Here is a 22,879-nt window from a genome sequence, read left to right on the forward strand (position 1 = left end):
TGGTTTTTCGAATGTTGACACGTGTCTAACGCCAGTCGTTAGCAAGTTTTACAAACAGTGTAGAGTAAGGTGGGGCTAAAGTGCGCATAGGACTTTTAGAAGCACACAAGCGCTAGAACCTGGCAACTCTGTATGGATTTAGTTTATCATTAAGTCAACTAATCGCACATATAAGTATGAAAGGTTTGAATATAGTGGCTTGAAATTAAGGGCGAAGGACCATTTTTCGCTGTTTTGATGTACTTTTTTTGAATTTTGGGAATCATAAATTGGCTGTTTGAATAAATCAGGATCAATAAAACTACAGTACCCTAAAATCTTCAACATATGGTTCGTTGCGAGATATATTTGATTTGATGAAAATAAAATTCAGTAATTTTCGTAACAATTTAATAAGTTAAAAAAGTGACGATGGGGTGAAAGTGCGCATAGCATATCCGCCCCAATAAAAAGACGCGAATGAAGCTTTTTATATAAAAATTGAACTAATTTTTCCATGATTTAAATAAGGGACCAGCATCTTCAATAACTGCAAGCTCACTGATCAAATTACGACTGATTACGGCTTTAGGAACAAAAGCATCAGCATAACTGGTTTCAAGGGAAAATGTAGAGTTCCGAAAGCTCAGAGTAATTAAAAAAGAAACAAAAAACTATGAATATGTAAATAAACCGAGGCACAGTGATCACCTTCCATACAAAAGTCGGACAAAACCTCAAAAGTGGCCCGAATTTGATGAAAACTTCACATTAGGGTAATTGTGTGACGCTGAATTCATATTTGATGTTTATTTTTTGTTTTTTATTACCTCAAAATTTTGGCACGTAGGGTGGTTCGAAAATTCAACATTTACAAATATAAAGTGCACTATTTCCAAAAATTCATTTTCAAAAAATTAGGCGCGGTGAATTTTTTAGCAGAATACACATTTTTTCAATTGTTGATAATGATAAGACACATCTATAAATTATATTGCGAACCCTGGGTAGTCAAAGGCTACCATGCGTCTCCTTCAGACGTATCATGAAAAATTACCGTTTTTCATACCTCGGGGCAGAAAGGGGCAAAACAAGATATTCATTTTCGAAAAGTGCACTAATTTTCAAGTATCGTGAACAACAACCGATCTTTCCGAACCGTTTCAAAAGAAAGTACAGCCACTTTGAACATTATAACTTATTTCTATTGCTCGATTTATTATTTGTTTTTCATGTCTGAGCGAGAAGAAATGCTTGTATCGACTAAATCGAATGGCAGCTATAAGTCCAGCGAATAACCTTTCACATGAAATCAGTTTGATCCCAATCGGAATCTTAACTAAAAAGATATATTCATTTGAATAACTTATGTTTGAAAATAGTTTTCTTCAGAATTCATTATCTATTTCACCTTTGAAGTCATGTAAAAAATCGAACTATCGTCCTCGGGACTTAATATTTCGAGAAGACTCTATTCAACCTGTTAAGAAACAGAGAAAAATGTTAAATCATGAAAAATCAAAAATAAAATTTTGAGGTTTTGTCCGGCTAGGCGACACTGTGCGAGGCAGAGGGAGGGGTACTTTTTAGTTATGAAGGAAGAGTAAGAGGGGATGGATATCCTAAAATTGATTAGTTTAATTTATGGGCGGTAATAAATCGGCTATTTAATCAGTACGCATTTTTGCCCCGTGCTATGCGCACTCTTGCCCCGACCATGGGGCAGAAGTGAGCATTTGAGTATTCATAAGAAAATAATTATTTCACGGATTGCAAGCAAAACCAAGAGATATCTAGTATGTGTGATAAGAGTATTAATTTGTAATCATGCCGATTTTCTAGTGCTTTTCTACCAATAGTTATTTTACGAAAACTGTTAGGTGCGCACTTTTGCCCTACTTTACTCTAAGTGTGATTGAGAGTTGTAGCACCGACGAACCGACGTGCCACATGGAACAAAAAATGTGTCAGATGTTGTCTTAATTGTTTAAATTAAAATACGTTGTTACACTAACGGCATCTGTATAATGGTTCACGTGGTAGTGTTCGTCGATAACATAACAGTACGCAAAAACGAAGGTGTATCGACGTTGTACCAGGTATGCTAGAACGAACAAACCTTTTTTGGCATGTTGAAGATCGTTTTTCCAGCTTTTCATTATCCTATGTATATACTATTTAACAAAACTGTCCGTTACAAGCAAAAAATAACAGAATACATGCATTTTCAATGAGTTCTGAATACGATTTTGATGCATATTACCACTACATACGCAGCTGAGGGAATTGCACGCCTTCTGTAATATCAATATACTTATCGAGAAGCCTGCCCAGATTCGAACATGGCGAAGCGATCTGTCGTAGTTTGACAGTAGTGATCGCTTCATTTCAAAACAATCGTTATTTTGTATGGGACACTTTTCGAATACCTCTGTCATATCGGTTCGTCGGTGGTTGTAGTGCCAATCATATTTTATATTATAAGATGAACGTGGTGTTCACCCGAATAGAATTTTACAATAGTATTTACCCTACAAACAATCATAAAACAATAAATATTATAGTTATTACTGTTTCACAATTGTTTGACGTAGAGTTCTCACAATAGATTTACAATAAAATTTCAAGTAACAATCAATATTATTGTTCAACAAAAAACCGATACAGTAAATTCACATCAAATTTTACTGTTTACGTGAGAAAAATGCATGGAAAAAATCGATTTTTTTAATGTTAGGATACATAACCGCCCCCCTTTTATACTGTAAAAGTCGATTTTACATTGAAATTTACTGTAGAAACGTCAAAGTTTATTGTTTTTGTATTGTAGCATAACACTAGAATTCACTGTAAATTATTGTAAAAATACTGTACTGTCAGCTAAATTCATAGTTTTGTTACTGTACATTTCTATTCGGGCAATATTACGGCAACGAAATATTTTCTCACGTCAACCTCCATACTGCAGGAGGACGCCATCTAGTGACGTGTACCAGTGCTTATGTGCTAATGAACGTTACCAACTTTGGGGTACGGACAACAAACAGGTGTTTTAACAAGAATGTAATAAAAACAACGCGACACCAAGATAGGGCCAGCGTCGTGATAAGATTTTCATCATTTCCCATATTTTTACAGTTAAATAATAAGTATTATCAGCATATGAAAAATATCGAATATCGGGTCAAAAATGATATGATCAGCTGTCATTTAAGCATTTAATGAAGAATATATACTTTCTTAAGATAGCAATATATAAATTCAACCCTTTAAACATCAGTATAATTTTCAATTAATTTTCCACGAAAATGTAAACACGTCTTCGTTTGACGCTATCAGTTTTCCTTGACACCGAATTTACCCATATACGTTAGCATTTTTGACAGTTATTGCAGCAAAAGGATAGGTGTGGGGCTGTTTTCTTTTCTGACTAGTGGATCCTTGCGATGACTATCGCCAAAACGTACTTTGAGGAAATAGTAAAGGTTTTTATACAACATATCATTTAAATACTAGAGTTAGTAAACTAGCGTTAGCAGTAAATACATATAATGTTTGTCCTGCCCATGTGGCAGCCCTAGTAAACATCTTATGATCCAAGAGCCTAACGACCTGTTCAGGGTATAATCCAAATAATTTGTGGAATCGTTGGATTATATGGGTTAAAGTTCGTGTATAATTTGTTTTATTAGGGAGGTCTCTCTTTTCTTTTTTATATGGCAGCGACACTAGAAGAAATCATAGCTTTTTCAGGCAAAGAAAGGCGTTTACGTTAATGATTTGTATTCGTTTCGTTTTGGTGCGTCTGTATGTGATTCAGTCCCCTGAATAGACTTCATTGCCTTGGTAGCTAACATACGCTACGCTATTTTTAAAGAGCAGGTCAAAATTTTTATTATGCATGGGTTTGTTTTTTCCCACTTTAATTTTGTGGTATCTTCGCGTTGGCTAGACTTGACGTCGCTTCATGTTCGTTATTTCTATTACTTTTTATTAATCAATCTGTTCTAATCCCTGCAAGAGGCTTTGATGGTTCATTGAACTAGTCGGCAAAATAGAGATAAAGGTAGTTCAATAAGAGGTGTGGTTGCTATAAGTCAATTTTATAAAATAATTTTTGTTTTTGACTACGTATCTTTGACATTAGCGGCCTCGGAAAAAATCAAAAACACCATATGGCTTAATGACCCAATTCAGTTTACTTTTATCACAACTAAATTGCTAAAGATTTAAAAATTGTCAACATAGCTATAGTACCTTTAGTTAAGATATGCTGGTATGGCTGCGCTAGTGTTTTAACGGATATTCCAACAGATTTTGATCTGGTTGCAACATTGAAGCTCTAGCAATCCATTACGATGTAGGTGCAATCAGGTCACGACGGCTACTGTATTGGCAGTAAGAGCGCGATCAGCAACTTCACAATCGTGCTCGAAAGCATTCAAGTAACATGAAGCGGAGTGGCGTAGTAGGAGGAAACAGAAAGGTGGCAAGATATAGAGCTGATTGAGACAAAGAAATACTATGAATACATCAACGGGGATCTTCAAACTCTCCATCTCTTCCTGCGACCGCTTCGCCTAATGTGCCTAAGCCATGAAGAGAACACGGCATCGTCCTTCGGGTAGTTTTTCTCAATGAAGGCCGAAACTTCCGATAAGCAGTTCTGTACACCCCTTTGTTTACCGCAAGTTACATAGGCTTTTACATCTCTTTCTCACTGATTGTCAGCTACAAGACGACCTCTTTGCGAACTTCTTGTACTTTACGTCGCTGCTCACCTCCTTCACGGTGGACGTGAAATAGCCGATCCCCTACCAGTCATTATCGTCAAGTACCAGGAACGTCTTGTCGTCCATGATCATAGTTAAGTTGCGCTTCGCAGAGAAGACATCCTTAACGCGAACCTTCAGCCGCAGCTTATGGGGGGTCTCTTACGAATAACACGGACAAGCTTTTACCCTCTGACCGGTCGCACTGACCTCCGGCGCCTTGCGGAAGGATTTCGCCACCTTGCCTTTCTTCTTCCATTTCAGCGCTAGCTGCTCCTTCCGGTCAAGCATCGGACAACTGGAATTTGGTTTGCGCTCTTGGTCTCACTATTCGCAAGGAGCGACAGGATCTTGTATATTGGCGTTCGGCTGTATCAGATCGACACAAAATGATGGACTTCTTCGCTCCGGGGTGAAGCTTGCGGTAATTACAAACCTTCGAAAGTAGTTGCTTCATTGTTTTCGTCATAGTTGCCGTAAGCGGACTGATACAACTGTCAATTTTGTCTTGTATATAGCCTACTTACATATATTAACGATACACCTGTAGACACGCCACCAGATGGTAGTATTATCGCATGAAAAATCGTTGAACTTTGCCTCTTTTTAGTCTTTCTCATATAAAGAAATGCTATGCAATCACTGCAAAAAACGAATTATCAATCGAGGTCTGGAGGGTCATATACCCTTCAACAATTCTGTTACTACTCGTATATCGTCAGGCGATGAAACTGTTCTACTCGGATTGAGATTTTCCCGGCGGCGGAATTTCTCTCGGTACCGCTGTCTGTTTCGTTATCCAATTAGCTCCCAACCTATTAGAATCTACCCCACTGTAAATTCCTCGGTTGTTCACTCCGATCCCGATGCTCGATCTAGTATGCGGCGTTCAGTGCCTCGTTGGGGGTACCGTCCAGACCGGGAGCTTTCTTCGCTTTCAGCCCTTTTGTCACTTTAAGTAGTTCGTCGTTGGAGACATGATTGTCACCAGCATTTTCACCGTCTGTTTCAACGTAGGCGATTGGGTCGTGTTTCGCGAAAAGACCCTCCACGATAATCTTTAGTTTGCCAGCACACATTTCAGCTATCATCGTTTGACCCCTGATCTTGGTCATCACGACACGGTAAGCGTTGCTCCAGCAGTTGGCGTCTACTTCTCTGCACAGATGCTTATAGCAGGTTGACTTATTAAGCACTATCTTGCGTTCTAAAGGGGTCCTAGTCTCTCTGAACGCTTCGTCTGGATTTTAGACAGTGCTTGCAAAGTGCTTCCACAAAAAGGTCCTTGTCGAAGTTCTTTATTTTCCACTTCCGCAATTCCACCGACCAATGGTGTAGTCCCGACCGTCCTTACGTTTAGCGTTACATCCAGTATCGCCAGGGCTTCTAAAAAGCTATAACATCTTGCGTTGGTCAGCCTGCTACCCCACTCAACGGTCCAAGCGTTAAAATCTTCTCCTATGACAACTGGCGTTCGTCCGACTAACGAGTCGGTTAGTGCGTCCAGTATCCGATTGTACTGCTCTACTGTCCACCGTAGGGAAGCATAACAGCTACATACGAATACTCCGTGGATCCTAGCGATCACGACCACTTTGTGTGCTCTATCCACCACATCCTAGACAGAGAAATTGCCCATCAGTTGGATTGCCGCCATCCCTGCATTATCCACCACCCAGTTACCGTTATCAAGACGAACACGATACGGCTCTGCAATAACTGCAACCTCACACTTCGTTTCTGTTGTTGACTGTAACTACAGTTGCTACGCAATGTCACATTAATGGGGTTAAAATGAGTTATCTCCATCATCATTGACCTGCCTTCGTCTTTTTGTACTCTGGGCATAAGAAACTTCCCGTCATGTGATCCTTTCTACCCTACTTAATGCAGAGCATGCACTTCAGTTCATTGGCAGTCTTTAGCAATGTGTCCTTTCTCCCCACATTTTCTTGCCTGATGGCCGAAACCAAGGCAACTGAAACACCTCTCCGTTTGTTTAGTAACTCTATGGATCAATCTTAACGAGCACACCGACCATCCTTACTTTTATCTTATTGGTCGACATGAGCTGGTTGGCTGCGGCTGGCGATAAGCGAATCGTTACAATCTGTGTGCCACAATAGGTCTTCCTCAACCTAATTGACATCAGCTCATTCTCCAGATTACTTTACTCTATAGGCGCACACATCACTTCGTCTTCCGTTGTAATTTCGTTCACATTCCTACACTCGACCACTGCTTCCTGAACTAAAGCTAACATGGTCGCTTCTCGTCCCACCATTTCTGTGACGAGTTCCCGATGGGTCGAGCTCTTGATCAATAGATTCTTCTTCAACTCGAACAGCATTGCACCTTTCTGAGTGCTCCTGGTACTTACTACGTTCTCCTCCAACTATTTCAGCTTGGGATCGTCGGTTGTTTCGCCATCCTTCACCGACCTTCTTATGCTTCTTCAGTTCCTTTTCTTCTCCTGGTGTTTCCTATACTCCTTCCACAGAACAGGAATACCGGTCACCCTTCGGTGTTTTATATGCTTCTGCTTTCGCTACCTCCATGGTCTTCAAAGGCTGCTACGGCGGATTTGATGCTGATCACTAGCTCCCTGATCTGTCCGTTCACGTTGCCTTTGCTTTTCACGTACTCGTAGAGCTCTTCAATGTTTTGCCTCAGCTTTATCACTTTAGGCAACGCAGACTGCCTGTCTTCTTGTGTTATGCTTGATTTTTGCGGGCTCACATGAAACTCTAGCTTTCCTTGGCATCCCATTGATTTGTCGCCGCTCGTGTTCAGTACGACCTCCCTGCGGCAGCATTTTCTTTTGCACTCGGCCGTTTTGCTGGGTCGGCGACCACGGTAACCCAACTTTGACGAACGAATTCACCAGACTTGCTCCGTTAGAGCCTTTTGTCTTTTTGCTGATTTTAGCCTATTTCATACTGCTTGGGTCCCAACCGCAAGCCGCTATTTACGCCCGTAGTCGTATATGATCCCATGGTTACATTTGCAAGTAGTCCGGTCGCATGCAAGGGTTGATGCGGCTCTTCATGCGGAACCGCGCTCAGAACCGAATCAGCGTTAGTCAGAAACTGAGTCTACTTCCACCGGCTAATGTATCGGATTTCGAGCGTACTTGGAGACCTACCAGAGTTTTAACGGGACGATGGGCAGCCAGTACCATTAGCTCTGTCGCCGTTTTAGAGAAGTGTGGAATGGCGTGGCTGTCGGTCGGTGGTTTAATTGCGTTTAAATCCTTATTAACGTCCGTGGTCTGCCGCCAGTATGCCACAATTACGATCTTACTGGTATAGATCCTAATATGCCGGTTGACACTCCGAATAGACTTGGGTGCTTCTACTACTAAGATCTATGGCCTTTGATGGGATCTTAGCAGAAGCGGCACTCACTCGCTTCGTCGGAGTTACTATCAGAGTTGTGGCTTTTTAGAGATTTAGCAGAGCCCAATTCTGCCAAAACTCCACCATATCCTACCAAGACTTCCCAGTCGAGTTCGCAAAATGTCTGTGTGTATGAGCGTGTGTGCGCATGAATGTGTGTGTCAAATAATGACACTCAATTTGCGCAGGAACTACAACAAATTTGCACAAACTTAGTGTTAAATCAACGGTATAATGCTCCCATAAGCTACTATTAATTTTTTAAATTGATCGGTCTTCCGGTTCTGGAGCTATGGGTTGAAGATGGTGACTACATAGCAAATTCCCATATAACCTGGTACCACCATGATGTCCAAATAATGTGATACATATAAAAATGGGTGCAACATGATGATCATTGCAGATCACAATTTTATTATCGAATCACAAGCGAGTTTCTTGAAACTACTAAAGACAGGAAATATCGTTGACTTGGCAGCGTGCGGTGTTAAGTAAAGTAATCATATACACAATTACATACTTGAACACATTCTGGTTACATAAGAAGTCCGTGAAACATATTTTCCTGAAATAGAGAGCATTTCCAAGTTCAAAAAATTGTTGAAAGGTCATCCGTAAAAAATTGTTCTAGAATTTTGTTCTAAAAATTTATTTGCAATTAGAACCATTTAGACATCAACGTATAACCATACATTTCCAAGTGGCAGCCCTAAGTTTGCGCCGCTAAAACAACAAAAATGACCCATAAAAAATTGAAAAGCGATCCATAAAAAAGTTGTCCATGTTCCATAAAACAAAACTGAAAATCCATGAAACAGTGTGAATGATCCATAAAAAAGGGTGATTTGATCCATAGATTATGCAAAATTGAACCATAAAATGGTCGCAAAAGAGCACTAAAATAGTAATAAAAGAGCAATTAAAATGAACCAATGCCCCATAAAAATATTGGAAATGTTCCATAAAATGATACATTTTGCACCATAAATTAACTGACATTGATCCATAGAATATTAACAATGTACATTAAAACACGTCGATATGTTCCATAATATCGACAAAAATGTTCCACGGTATTACAAAATGGAGCAATAAAATGTCAGAAAAAGTTCCATAAATTTGATGAAAATGTTTGCTAAATAATTTTTCTTGGTCCATAGAAGATGTAAAAATGAACATTAGAAATGATTCATATATCGAACGTTAAATTATTGTTCATGGATATTTACAAAACGATCCATAAGAAAAGAAAATGTAAAACGATCCATTAATATGTGCTTATGCACCAGAAAAAATAAATTTAACGAATTCATGCGAAATTTTTGCTATTCCACCTAATAATAAAGTTTATTACATTTGGTTGTAATGTCAAACTACAACAAACAATGCATACATTATAGTTAAACTTCAGCTTCCGTATCCCACTAGTCAGCTAACTGACCTTAGCTAACCTGAAATCATTATGGCAACTCTTTAAACGTCAGGGTATTTATGATATTAGAGCGCTAAGAGTTATTAGACCACTGATACAGGCTGGCATGAGTCGCAAATATTATCTGAATAACTATCTGAAGCGAAAACGGACACTTTATACACGAACACTGACTAATGTGGCTACGCCACATCGCTTTCTTGTGCACTGTCCGACTTCGCTACCGCTCAGTCGGCTTTTAACTAGCTATGGCCCTTATGTTTAAGTAAACCGGGCAAACGAAAGGACCACATGGTCGCTTGCAATTCCAGCTACGGGTTAATCAATGCCTCGTCCAACGGATCCTCAGCGCCTTTGCGCCGCTTCGGATCCTTGGCCTCGGTTATGCGGCCAAGCCGCATCACACTAGCTCCCAGTATAAGCTCACTTGTTAAAACACTGTCACTGTTATGAGAATTATTAGGCACAACTTATTTTTTCAGTTTACCATAAAGTTTCGCATGAATTCATTAAATTTATTTTTTCTAGTGCATAAGCACATATTAATGGGTCGTTTTACATTTTCTTTTCTTATGGATCGTTTTGTAAATAACCATGAACCATAATTTAACGTTCGATATATGAATCATTTCTAATGTTCATTTTTACATCTTCTATGGACCAAGAAAAATTATTTAGCAAACATTTTCAAATTTATGGAACTTTTTCTGACATTTTATTGCTCCATTTTGTAATACCGTGGAACATTTTTGTCGATATTATGGAACATATCGACGTGCTTTAATGTACATTGTTAATATTCTATGGATCAATGTCAGTTAATTTATGGCGCAAAATGTATCATTTTATGGAACATTTCCAATATTTTTATGGGGCATTGGTTCATTTTAATTGCTCTTTTATTACTATTTTAGTGCTCTTTTGCGACCATTTTATGGTTCAATTTTGCATAATCTATGGATCAAATCACCCTTTTTTATGGATCATTCACACTGTTTCATGGATTTTCAGTTTTGTTTTATGGAACATGGACAACTTTTTTATGGATCGTTTTACAATTCTTTATGGATTATTTTAAATATTTTATATGCAAAAGTACATTTTCCCATTTCCAAGTCTGTTCATGTTGAGTATCTGATTAGTCGATTAAATAACATCCACCAGCGATTGGAAGAGAGTCTGATTACCGGTCATTTTGATTTTGCCCTGCTTGACAGCGTCGGCTACGGTAACAGTTTTAGTACCGACGGCAACGAAGTCGTCATCGGATAAGTTGATCACGACATCGGCACCGGAAACCTTTCCTGTTGTTACCTTCAAGTTCTTCAGATCAAACACTGCGAAAGGTGGTCAAAAACAATCAGTACTAAAGTGAAACCATAATCGATAATAGAATAGACAAACTTACCATACTCGTGGATGCCATCGGCTGCTTCGATATTTAGCTGGAACACACCGAGAACCGTTCTGGGGCCGCTGGGGTCGATTGCGGCCACACGGGCTTTGATGTTCTCAATAACGGCGTCACACTTCATTGTTAGTAGATTGCTAAAAGCAGCAGGGAGCTGTAGTTATTTCGATGAAATTCGTTCGACAACTGGTGAATGAAAACACTTCTGGTGGGATTATTTATAGTAGCATTTCCGAAATCCAGTTAATCGATGCATTGTGTTGCCAAACATTGGAAAGTAGATAGTAGTTAATCCAAACCGTCTATCAGGCAAACAATGCATGCCTCTTATCACATATAGTATGGTGTATCCTGATTAACCGATAAAAACTGAGCTCGTATCGCACCCATAATAATTAATAAATGTTTGGGTTGAGCACTAATATGATACCGACGGGTGCAAAAACACTGGAGCTAACATCATCAAGTGAGCGGCTGGAAATGGAAGGGACTCTGTTTCGTGGAACACCGTAAATTCTATTAGCGTCCAAAATCACCTAAGCCCGTTAGATTTGAACTTCTAGTCCAAGTTCCATCTCATTATTCCAGTTATGTCCCAGACATTATCCACCCATCTATTTGCACATGCGAATGAAACAATGATGCTTTTACTATGCTCCAGTTGCTAAGGAAATCGGTAGCATCCAGTCGTACACCAAGTGAAGAAAGATGACCAATATTTCACTTCACTTCTGACTTGCCCTTCAGTTTATTATATCTCCCATAATTTCTGTCTGTCTGTCTTCCTTCGTATTCTTGAAGTTTACATTTTACGCCGGGATCTGGACACTCTCCTGAAAAACCAATATCCATGAGAGTTCTAAGTTCACCAAGCGAGTTCTAAGTTCACCCAGATAAGCTCAGAAGTGTGATATTCTGTCTAAAGCATGCAAATGACGTTGCTAGCGTCAAGTTTTTAATAAATGACTACCGCGTCTATATATCCGCTAACCAAGTTGAAGTCAACGGTGTGGTCATCTATTCGAGTCCGCCGTGCGTTGATCTACTGAAGCACGGGGTGGCTGTTTCAAGTACCTTTCGTCATAGAAGTCGAGAATATTTTGAACGGGAATCGCACTGGACGGGACTAAAATGTGAGTCCCTTCCAACTTGTATCGGATATATTTTGGTGGGACTGCTACGCCTTTACTTACGTCTTCTTCGACAAGGGATGTCTACCTACTCAGCTGTTTCTACCGCTCAAATGGGTCATTGTAGCAATAAGGCGGAATGATAATTAGGCAGAGAATCTTGAGGATGACCCTTGCATTGGGAATGTTGAAACGTATGCCTATTATGGCATTGGGCCGGAGTCTCAAAGATTGCGGGTTCCAATCCTGCCTCTGGAGCATTTTTTTCACTTGCTTGCGCTTCACTCACCATTTCGATCAGTTTCCCCGTTGGATGCCACCAAAAAATCTTAAATCGGTATCGGCACTTACGTCAAAAACCAAATAAATGAGTAGTTTAATTCGAACGGCGGTGTCATGTGGCGGGTTCGCTCCTTTCATACCTCTGTTAACTGGGCAAAGGACCAGAAATCGAATGTCTTCTTTAGCTCTGTCACCCACCAAAGCACGACAAAAAATCCGAGCCTTAGTATTCAGCAGGGGAAATTAAATAGAACAAATGTGTTGGGTGGCAGCCGTGCTTGCAGGTTCGAATCCTGCCTCTGGAGGATTTTTTTCACTTGCTTTCGCTTCACTCACCATTTCGATCAGTTTCTCTATTGGATACCAGCAAAAAAGTCTTAATTAAGGTATTGCCACCTATGTCAACAACCAAATAAATGAGTTATTAGTACTCTGTATAGGCTAAAATTCTTGACAAGACTGATTAAGGCTACGATGGATGGTGTAAGGTGTACTCTTCCAAATTTCCACTGTTGTGTGTCAAAATTTCGGGCGGCCTCTCGGGTCCGTTTGAAACACGCAGGGGACTAAGACAAAGCGATGGGTTGTCCTGCCTGCTGTTCAATATAGCGCTGGAAGGTGTAATGCGAAGAGCAGGGTTCAACATGCTGGGCACGATTTTCACGAGGTCCGGACAGTTCGGTAGAAACAAGGAGACGGTAGCAGATCTGTATACCCGGCTGAAGCGCGAAGCAGCACGAGTAGGACTGAAGATAAATGTGTCTAAGACGAAGAACATGCTGGCTGGCGGAACCGATCGCGATAGGGAACGCTTGGGCAGTAGTATTACGATCGACTGCGACGAGTTCGAGGTGGTTAACGAGTTCATCTATCTAGGCTCATTGGTGACTGCGGACAATAACACCAGCCGGGAGATCAGAAGGAGCATTATCTCTGGAAGTCGTGCTTACTATGGGCTCCACAAAACTTTGAAATCCAGGAAGCTTCATCACCGCATGAAATGCGCCATGTACAACACACTGATTAGACCGGTGGTTCTATACGGGCACGAAATGTGAACAATGCTCGAGGAGGATCTGCAAGCACTCGAAGTCTTCGAAAGAAGGGTGCTGAGAACGATCTTCGGTGGTGTGCAGGAGGATGGCGTGTGGAGGAGAAGGATGAACCATGACGGTAGGCGGGGCATGTTGCGAGGATGCCGGACAACAACCCCACCAAGTTGGTTTTAACCTCCAACCCGGCAGGTACAAGACGAAGAGGAGCGCAGCGTTCCCGGTGGCTGGGCCAAGTGGAGCAAAACCTGGCAAGTATCGGGCACCTGAGAGGTTGGAGACAAGCAGCAACTGACCGAGTGATGTGGCGGAATATTGTGGAACAGATTAAATCATGATAATATGATTTATAATCAGGAAATATTTGTATAGGCTAAATTCAAATCCTAAATTTACGGTCAAACGAGGAACGCAATGTAAAAATGTGAGCCACTTCCCTTACGGAAGATGGCTTGAGTTATTCATCTTAGAATATCGTCCTCTGCTGGTGTTAAACTTAGACACGCTGGGGTATACAGCAGTCAGGTCTATTAGTTGACCATCGGTGCTGTCTATAAAATGTGAGGTGGTAGTTTGTTATTAAAAATATTTAATTCATTTAGCTCATTTTCTACATACTTCTTCCCAAACCTATCACAATAAACGAATGTACAAGACGTTTATTGTATTATTCAACCAAAAATCTACCTCGACAAAAAAAAATCGTACGCAAAGGAAAATATTGCAAAGAGCCGTTATTTCGATTCCTACAGCAAGGATGGAACATGAATGAACTTCAAAGCGATATGTGCACCTAGAATCAGCAATATATCGATTGATTTCAAGGGTGGCAAGGCGGCGAAGTGGAAAGTTCATTGGACGAGAAAATGTGGCGCTTCCGAAGTTGGATATCGACTCTGACCAGTTTCATTACATCAGGAATGTTGCATTACTCACAATCAAGAAGTTTTAAACAAATCTAAACGGGACAATGTTACAGCGATCAAGATGGCTGTCATGCGCTAATCAGAAGAATTCGAAATGCATTTCCAATTCAATTAGTTTGATTCGAAGCAAAACACATTATTTCTCATAGATTGGACATACTTTAGTATGAGAAGAGAAATAACAAAATAATAATATAAACGAACAACGGTTAAAAATAAACAACAAATACTTCTTTCTATATTTTGTCAGCTTTTGTGAGACTTAGAAGGTGATACAACGTTCGCCCATATATTAACGATGTTAGTCTCGATACTAAAAAGTTCAGATTCAACATGTAAAAAACCGCACTATTAAAACTAATCAATTAATAGGAACTTTCGCGCTTTGATTATGAAAGCCACCTTAAACTCATCACCGAATGCAGAGATTTCTTCTGGTCAAGACAACCTTCAAATGGTGGACAGTAAACGCTCTACTTCAGCATTCCCCCTTGGCCAAATCACTCTTCATCCTCAAACAACGTCATGCAACTATGCAGGTCAGATTACCACATGTTAATTTTGTCAGGCTACTGCTATAATGTGCAACGGCGAACAAGAGAAACGTCACGCAATATTATTTTATTTCTAATCTTTAAGGGTCTTTTTATCTTGCCAATAGATTTTACAACATATTTCTTTTTGGAAATCTTAGATTGAAACAGGATTCTTCTCTGCTATATTTTGATTTAAAATTTTAACACTATTAACTCTACCTTAGGGTGTCCGGGATTTTGCTTTTTTTTTTCAAATTCTGCGCATAATAGACTCACTTACCAATACATTTTCAGATCAACTCAGATCATCTTGCATGTACAATATCACCTGGTGGTGGAATCTATAACCATGCATTTTCTCCTTTTATTTGGATGGTTTCATCATTTTTAATGCTTCGAATTGTTCGCTTGAAAAAGCTACTTAATTATACAATTCTACCCTTTAACGAAGAAGCATGAAAAATACACCTTAACGGCAGCCTATTTGGTATTTAAGTTACCCTAAGCGCTACTTAAAACAGCCGTTGGCACTGTATCCAATAACCTAACTGCAGTGCTATTGCAATGTTTATGGGTAATTTTTGTGAATCCAAATGCTGATCACTAACAAGTAATATTCAAATAGTCTTTTTTAATATGCTAATTTGCAACAGATAGGCATTCTAAATGCTAATGTACAACATGAAGAATCGGGAATGCAAATATAAGATTGGTTTATTAAAACCAATATTTATTATTGGTAGTTGCACCAGGTTCATAACATTACCAAATCCACAAAACACCTTCTACTGAAACGATTGTAGCAACACTTGATAATATCTTAACGATGTTATTAAAGTTAGCAAATCCTCTTGACTTTACGCATCGCCATCCAGATAGCCATACAAAACAACAAACCAGCGGAACTAATCAGTAACAAGCATCCGGATCCGATGAGCACTTGCTCAATCCTCATTAACTTATTTACATTTGAAACGAACATCAGCAGCATGCACGACCTGGCGGGTCGCGTGTCCCATTGTACATCGCCGGCTTCAGCGAGAAACGTCCCAAGAGAGGGAAAGAAATCGATTCGTTCCGGCCTCGATGCTGGCATACCCTGTGAGCATCATGAGCACAATTCAGATACCTACCGACCGAACGATGAACGAATCGGTTCGAGTGCCCTCATTTCGGAAACAAGGACACAAAGGAAAACACAGGCCACCACAATCAAGTCACGTGGCGGCAATTTCAGATGTGTACGATTCTGCCGGCGAACGGCCTGCCTTGTTCTGGTGGGTGTGCAAGAATAACCCGGGATGGTCTAAACAGTTGGCCTTTGTTAATTTACATACCAACCTACCGCCCGAAGGCGACGAGGGCTGTTAAAGAAAAGTATAAATCTAAATTTAATGAGCCGAAGGTATCACAATGGCCGCAAAATGGTAACTGATTCGGTCATATGTCGGTACCGAGTTTTGAAAGTTTTAAGAAAGAACTAAATCCGATTCATAACTATGGGGGAAAGTGAGTTCATCCGTTTCGCTGTTGTTGACTTTTATAACCAAGAAAACCATTTTCACTTGTTTCAAAACGAGTAATATGTGGATCTAAATTTTGTGTTTTACATCAATGCACAGTATTTTTGTATGAAAATGTGTGGTAACTTATTTCGCTGACCAGGCAGAATTCGGAAATACAAAACTTAAAATTATAATGAATAACTTGATTATTTCTGTTCACTTGAGGTTACTGACCTAGTAAAGTATGAAAAACTTCACACACCAATTTTTTTCGCCGAATCATAGCAAAACTTTGCTGAATTTTCATCAGCTGAAAGATTTAGCAATTTAAAATGCCTATAGCTCAGCAATTCGAATTATGTAAATTTGAAAAATTCAACTGGGAGAATTGAGCTGGGAATCAACAATTAAAAGTGTCAAATTGAGCTGGGAATCAACAATTAAAAACGTCAAATTGACAGTGCAATTGCCGAATTTTCAGTATTCCGTGCTGGATTACTGCAAATCCGGTGATTGCGCTGTCAGTTTGACAATTTGAATTGCTGAATTTTCAGAAAAACGAATCTGCCAAACTGGTTCAATTTAAATTATCGATCCTTCGGCATCTTTGATTGCTGAAACTTTCAGCTGATGAAAATTCAGCAAAATTTTGCTTAAATCGACAACCAAATTTTGGTGTGCAGACATTTTAATTATTCTTTACTGGTCAGATTTGAAATGCCTTGGCAGCAATCTCTTTTGAAAGTACACAGCGAAAAAAATGTCTTGTGTCGAACCCAGGTGAGCTGCAAACAAGGAAATCGATTTACCAACTACGCCATGCCCGCCCCGTAAATTCACATTTAATTACATGTAAAAATGTGAGTTGCTCACCTTTTTCGAGGAAATGCAGTCTGAGGTTAACATCAATAGAGTCACAATATTTAATTTTACATATATTTTTTTGTTTTAATCTAAAGTTTTATTTGAAACGGCTCAATGCGTTAGCACAACAGAAAAGCACATAGCCGTGGGTCTTTTAATTTTTTTTACAATAAGTAAAAATAAAAAAATAAATTCAGAATGTCGGTCTGCCAGATCATGTTGACGCAGTTTGCTGCTGCGTGTTGAGATCCTTTTCCTTGGCGGTGAATCCGCTTGGGGGTCATTCAGTCTGGCTTCTCTCGCGTTATCGTTCCCGTCCATGTCATCATCGGTACTGTTTTCTTGCTCTTCACGATCAGAGGTTCTTATTTGTTTCTTGTTCTTACGGGTCGCTGTTGTAAATCCGTTCTCATCGGTATTTGCTTCTTTATTGGCGATGCTAGTTGTTGGTTTGGAAGCGGTTGTTGTGTTCGTTGTACCTGCATTATTGGTTAATTGGATCGTTGTTTTTGGTTTATCTGAAGGTGTCGGTGGCTGTTAGAGTTGGCTGTAGTAGATGAGTTTTGACTAGTTGCTTCGGCGCATGTTTTTCCCTTGGGGGCTGTATGGTTACAGAATTGGCATGTTGGGCTCTGTCCAGGATATGTGATTAGCGTTGTTTGCTTATAGGTCACGCCATCCTTAGGTGATTTGCATTCGATAGTCATGTAAGAAGGTATTGGTTTAGTCACTCGCATCCTCGCAATACGAACGCCGTTGGGAATGCCGGTGAAAAAACTTCTCCAGGTGTCATTCGTAATAGATTGTACTTCTCCATATTGCGACATGATTCGTTTGATGTAATCTTCCCTAGTGCGCGGGCCAAATCATGGATACGTACGTCCACCATGTCGTTTTCCATATACACGGGGATCTTGCTTATGGTGTTATTATATTGGATCTCATGTTGCATGTTGTTTCGGCTTGCGCTAATCTTCTAAACCAGATCAAGACACAGTTTTTTACATGATGTAGCTGGATGTACATAACTTCAGCGAAATTAAGCTCCATTTTCACTTTAACTAATTGTTCCACTTGCTGAACTGCGGGTCTAACACGAGTTTTATTGAAGTCGATCGAAATCGTGTTATCCCGTAGCACGAGCACTTTTGTTTCATTTGGCAAATTCATTTCACTCCGCAGACGGGGGCAACGATACAATTTGTTTGTTCACTGATATAGAACAAAAGCTGGCTTGATTCACTGGTGCCTATAGCGTAGCGATTTTTTTGCTTCTGATTTGTGCGAGGTCAGAAGATAGACTGAATTTTACATATGCGAGCATGTCAAATCTTATTATCAGTCAGAAAGATAATTTAATAGTAGATAGTTTTTCTAAAAGTGTACATTTGTATCAGTGGTGAAATTTTCATCTCGATAATATGCAGAATTACCAAATTGTCGTTGATCGATGACGAGAAACGAAAATAGATCCTAAAAACCTACATCGAAAAACCGAAGAGGTCCATTTGGTCCCTAGAAAAGTTAATGTTTTTTGTTCATTTTTTGTGGTGAAACCAAAGGTTTGCACATTACATAATTCAAGGACTGATGCGGTGTAAAGCTGCTGAGGATGTGCCGCCAGAAGCGCCAGCTTTTCGCAAGCAAACCTATTATCCTCGCGTATAACCGGTTTACTCGAACATAGGAATTGGTTCCTTCTTTCAAACATGAGCTCTTCTTTGAATTTGTATGCCAAATAACTCTTGCACGCAAACTTGTGATCTTTTCGTCAGCCCGGTTTATTCAAGCATAGGTGTTGATTCCTTCTTTCAAGTTTTCTTTGAATCTATATTATAATCGAAATAAATGAAAATTTTGACAAATGATTTGGTGGCTTTTTAGAGCAGTTATCTTTCTTTTGCATTGGAAATGTTTCGCACTCAAATGTACGAATCATCCGATTGCTCGATTTACTCAAACATGTTGCACTAAATACATTAGAAAAGTATTTTCATACCAAATTGTACTTATACCACAAGTAACAGACATAATACTTGACAACAATTCTTCACCAATGTTAGCGAACATTTTGAATTGAACATATATGTTTAGTTGGGACTGTTACCGCATTTGTGATTATTGCGCCACTGATATATGTGTAAGTATACGGGAGATAGAGCACTAGTAAAAAAATGGGTTTGGGTCTGAGCGTTAACTGATTTGAAAATGCGTGGTTGGAACCGTGTATAAAAGGTGCAGCTAGTCATATTTTTTTAAGAAATTTGCATAGTGTTATGTCGTGCTTATACTACACGACTGTTATGTCAAATGACCAACTTACATATAATGTCTTATGTCAGACGATGTTGTGCCAAAAGACTTTATGTCGAACATGATAGTCTTGCTCAAAAGTTGCTAGATCTTTGAAAGTGTCCATTTCAACTTTTACCAAAACCGGAAGCAGCAACAATGACAAAAAGGGTGGCCAATGGTTTCAAGTGGAACATCAACCACTCCCACTGGGAACGTCGTGGAGTTCTGAATAAATTATCTGGCAGCATTTTCTTGTAACCGGGACAGTCAACCAAGAACATCTCATTAATATGGCCGGCATATGAATATATGATCAATGAAACGCATCAAATAAGAAACTTCGATAGTAGTCACTATCTCGAAAGACTCTAAATAAACATTGCGTAATTTCAAACAAATATTCCAAAAAATGAAACTCAAAGGAAGGGAAGGGAAACTCGTTTAGAAAATGTATTCATATGAAAAATAATCAGTACTAACAGTGCAACATAACACTTTGAAAATTGTCCTAGCTTCTAAACAAGATTACCCTGCTTGACATAAATCCATTTGACATAAGGCATTATATGGTAGTTGACCAATTGACATAACAGTCGTGTAGTATAAGCACAGACTAACAGACATAACACTCGAAAACAATGCCTGGTACTGCTTGAACGGTCTTTTAAATATATTTGTAGTTGGGACTGTCCACATTTGCAATTATGGCGCAACTGACATATGAACAAACATATGGGGGATAAACCACTAGTGAAAAATTGTTCCCAAACCAGAGGGGTAACCCACCAGCAAATGAGTGTTTGGGACCGTTAATAAAAGGTGGAGCTAGTGTTCTGGAAAAAATGCCAGATTGATATTCTTTGAGGAAATTCCCTCATAGTGTTATGTCTGTTAGTCTGTGGTATAAGCATTTTTATTTACCATTTACTGTCGAGTGAATTTTGTGCTACATGTTTGAGTAAACCGCGCAATCGGGTGGATCGTGCTATTACATACGAAACATATCCAATGCAATTGAAGGATAAATACTCTAAAAACAAGCCAAACCGTTTGTCAAAATGTGCATTCATATCGATTTTAATATAGATTCAAGAAAAGCTCGAAAGAAGTATGTTTGCATAAACCTGGCAGACCTGGTGTTGGAATTCTGGGGAATGGCTTTCTGGGGCATGATTTTCGGGGGAATAGTATACAATCATCAAAAGCCGATGGTTTTTACTAGAATATTATGCAAAGAGTGCTAAATGTCGAAACGCTCGAGTGATGAACAGAATAGCCGCTTTTTGCAAGTATTCTCAGTTGAACCTTAAAATACCAAAAAGGAAGAACAGTTGACAATAAGAGGAAGCTCAGTCGAATAAATATCATAAGCGACGCAAAAAAAAAATCCGCAGACGGCAAATTATGCGTAAGTACCAGAAAATTATGCTATATTCCTCCCTAAGGAGAAAAAAATGGGTGAACACCAATCTTTCTCCCAAAGGTGAATTTTTTTTGATAAAATCACTCTTTGTACGTGAAGGGCACAAGCCCTAACTTAGTAAAGTCATGGGTGCCTTTCGACTTCACGTTAGACCAGTGTTTCCGTTTTGGGATTTAGCATTAAACCGGCACCAATCTATTCCGACAATAAGTTACTGTCGGTTTCTGATGAGACGAAGTCGAAACGCACCCATGACTTTACCAGGAAATTATTAAAACAATTCAACGCTTCACAGTCAACAATCGTTAGAGTACTTAAACTGCAAGGCATGAAAAAAAAATTACGTTCCAAAAAAATACATATATAAAATAATCACATCATCTGCTGGTAAAATGTCGCAGACTTCGTCGAACATATTTCAAGCCTAATATCGTTATTGTGATGGATGACGAAAACACTACTTTTTGAATACTATTGATGCTTCCAACAGAGGATTCTATATCGATCAAAAAAATTCCACTCCTGACAGGAACTGATCCAGAAAAAAAATCGGAGGAGTCCAAAATATGCATTGTACAATACGTAATATGTAACACCCTCATTTAATTAAAATCAGTTTTGGTAATCGAATCTGGATTGGAATGATTTTGAACTTATAATGAATTTAAAATAGAAACTATTTTAAAATTTCTCAAGAAGTTAAAAAATTTCGGAGGGAGGGTCCGGACCCCCAAGACCCTCTCCCTGGATCCGCCACTGACTCCTGATAAGGTAAAGTAGGGCAAAGACTATGAAATTTTGAAGCCAACACTCGATTCCCAACCCCGCACTTAAGGTTAGAAATTTTTTAAGGAGATTTTTCTAACCCGAATAAAGGGTTGTATGATCCTAAGGTTAAAAATTCTATACTAAAAAATATCGTTCACAAATAGGAGTACAGTGACATTTTGCAGAATTACTTTGAAAATCGACTGCACTGCCACAACGAACAATGTTACCTAAAGCACTGACCCTTGAGGGACGGCCAGATGACAGATGTACTCCCACCTTTACCCGGAATGTCCTGTCGGCAACGAAACTATTCAGTATGTTGAACATCCGCCCACCGATCTTCCATTTTCGAAAGCTGCGTAGGATACCGAGTCTTCATGTGGCGTCGTATACGTATACGTATTTATAGATAGAACGTACATATCTGTGAAAAATATTTCATTTTTGGATGAATGTTTCAAGAAATTTGTGTGTTTTTAGATGTCCAGATTTCGTCGCGACCAATCCTTATATTGCAAATTGACATAATAATGGATTGCGACCACCTTCAAGGATATTTGGAATATGTTATAACGGTGCTTACTTAATGGAAAATCCCCGACTCAACAACATTTTCACGCAAACTAACAGACATATCACTATGAGAAAATTCATTCCAAAAATGTCGATCTGCCAAGTGTATGAGACACTCATTTGCTTGTCGGTTATCCCTCAGACTTAGAACAATTTTTCACTACTGGTCTATCCCCAGCTTACTTGCACATATGTCAGTGGTGGCATTATCGCAAATACGACCACACTTCAAACCAAAACTATATTTAAAATCGCCCTTAAATTAGGCGAAGCATTGTTTTCGAGTGTTATGTGTTGGTCTGTGATTTCCATAAGCACCACGATGTCGGATCTAAGAGTATGCATTGAACCAGAATTCGTCACAAGCCGGCATTGTGATATTGAAAGCAAATTTTTATTTCGCAATTTAGAGGAATGAAAAAAACTTGTTTAGATTTGGAAAAATTTAAAGTGCATGGCAGTTAAAAGAACAAAAGTGGTTTAATTGAAATGGAAGATACTCCCATTGTAAAGAATTATGTTTAAACACT

At 39.3% G+C, this 22,879-nt stretch overlaps 2 protein-coding genes across 3 annotated transcripts in view; one reads left to right on the forward strand and one right to left on the reverse strand.

Moving 5' to 3' along the window:
* Window positions 1–22,879, forward strand: part of LOC131677769 (choline O-acetyltransferase) — a 178,255-nt gene that overhangs the window by 109,753 nt on the left and 45,623 nt on the right. The window lies entirely within an intron of this gene.
* On the reverse strand, window positions 10,452–11,200 carry LOC131677779 (non-specific lipid-transfer protein-like 1). The gene is made up of 2 exons (XM_058957815.1): window positions 10,990–11,200; window positions 10,452–10,918 (listed from the first exon to the last, which is right to left on the reverse strand). The coding sequence occupies exons 1-2, from the start codon at window positions 11,114–11,116 to the stop codon at window positions 10,728–10,730; spliced, it is 318 nt and encodes a 105-aa protein (XP_058813798.1). The 5' UTR covers window positions 11,117–11,200; the 3' UTR covers window positions 10,452–10,727.

Source organism: Topomyia yanbarensis, chromosome 1 (genome assembly GCF_030247195.1).
Source record: "Topomyia yanbarensis strain Yona2022 chromosome 1, ASM3024719v1, whole genome shotgun sequence".
Lineage (NCBI taxonomy): Eukaryota > Metazoa > Arthropoda > Insecta > Diptera > Culicidae > Topomyia > Topomyia yanbarensis.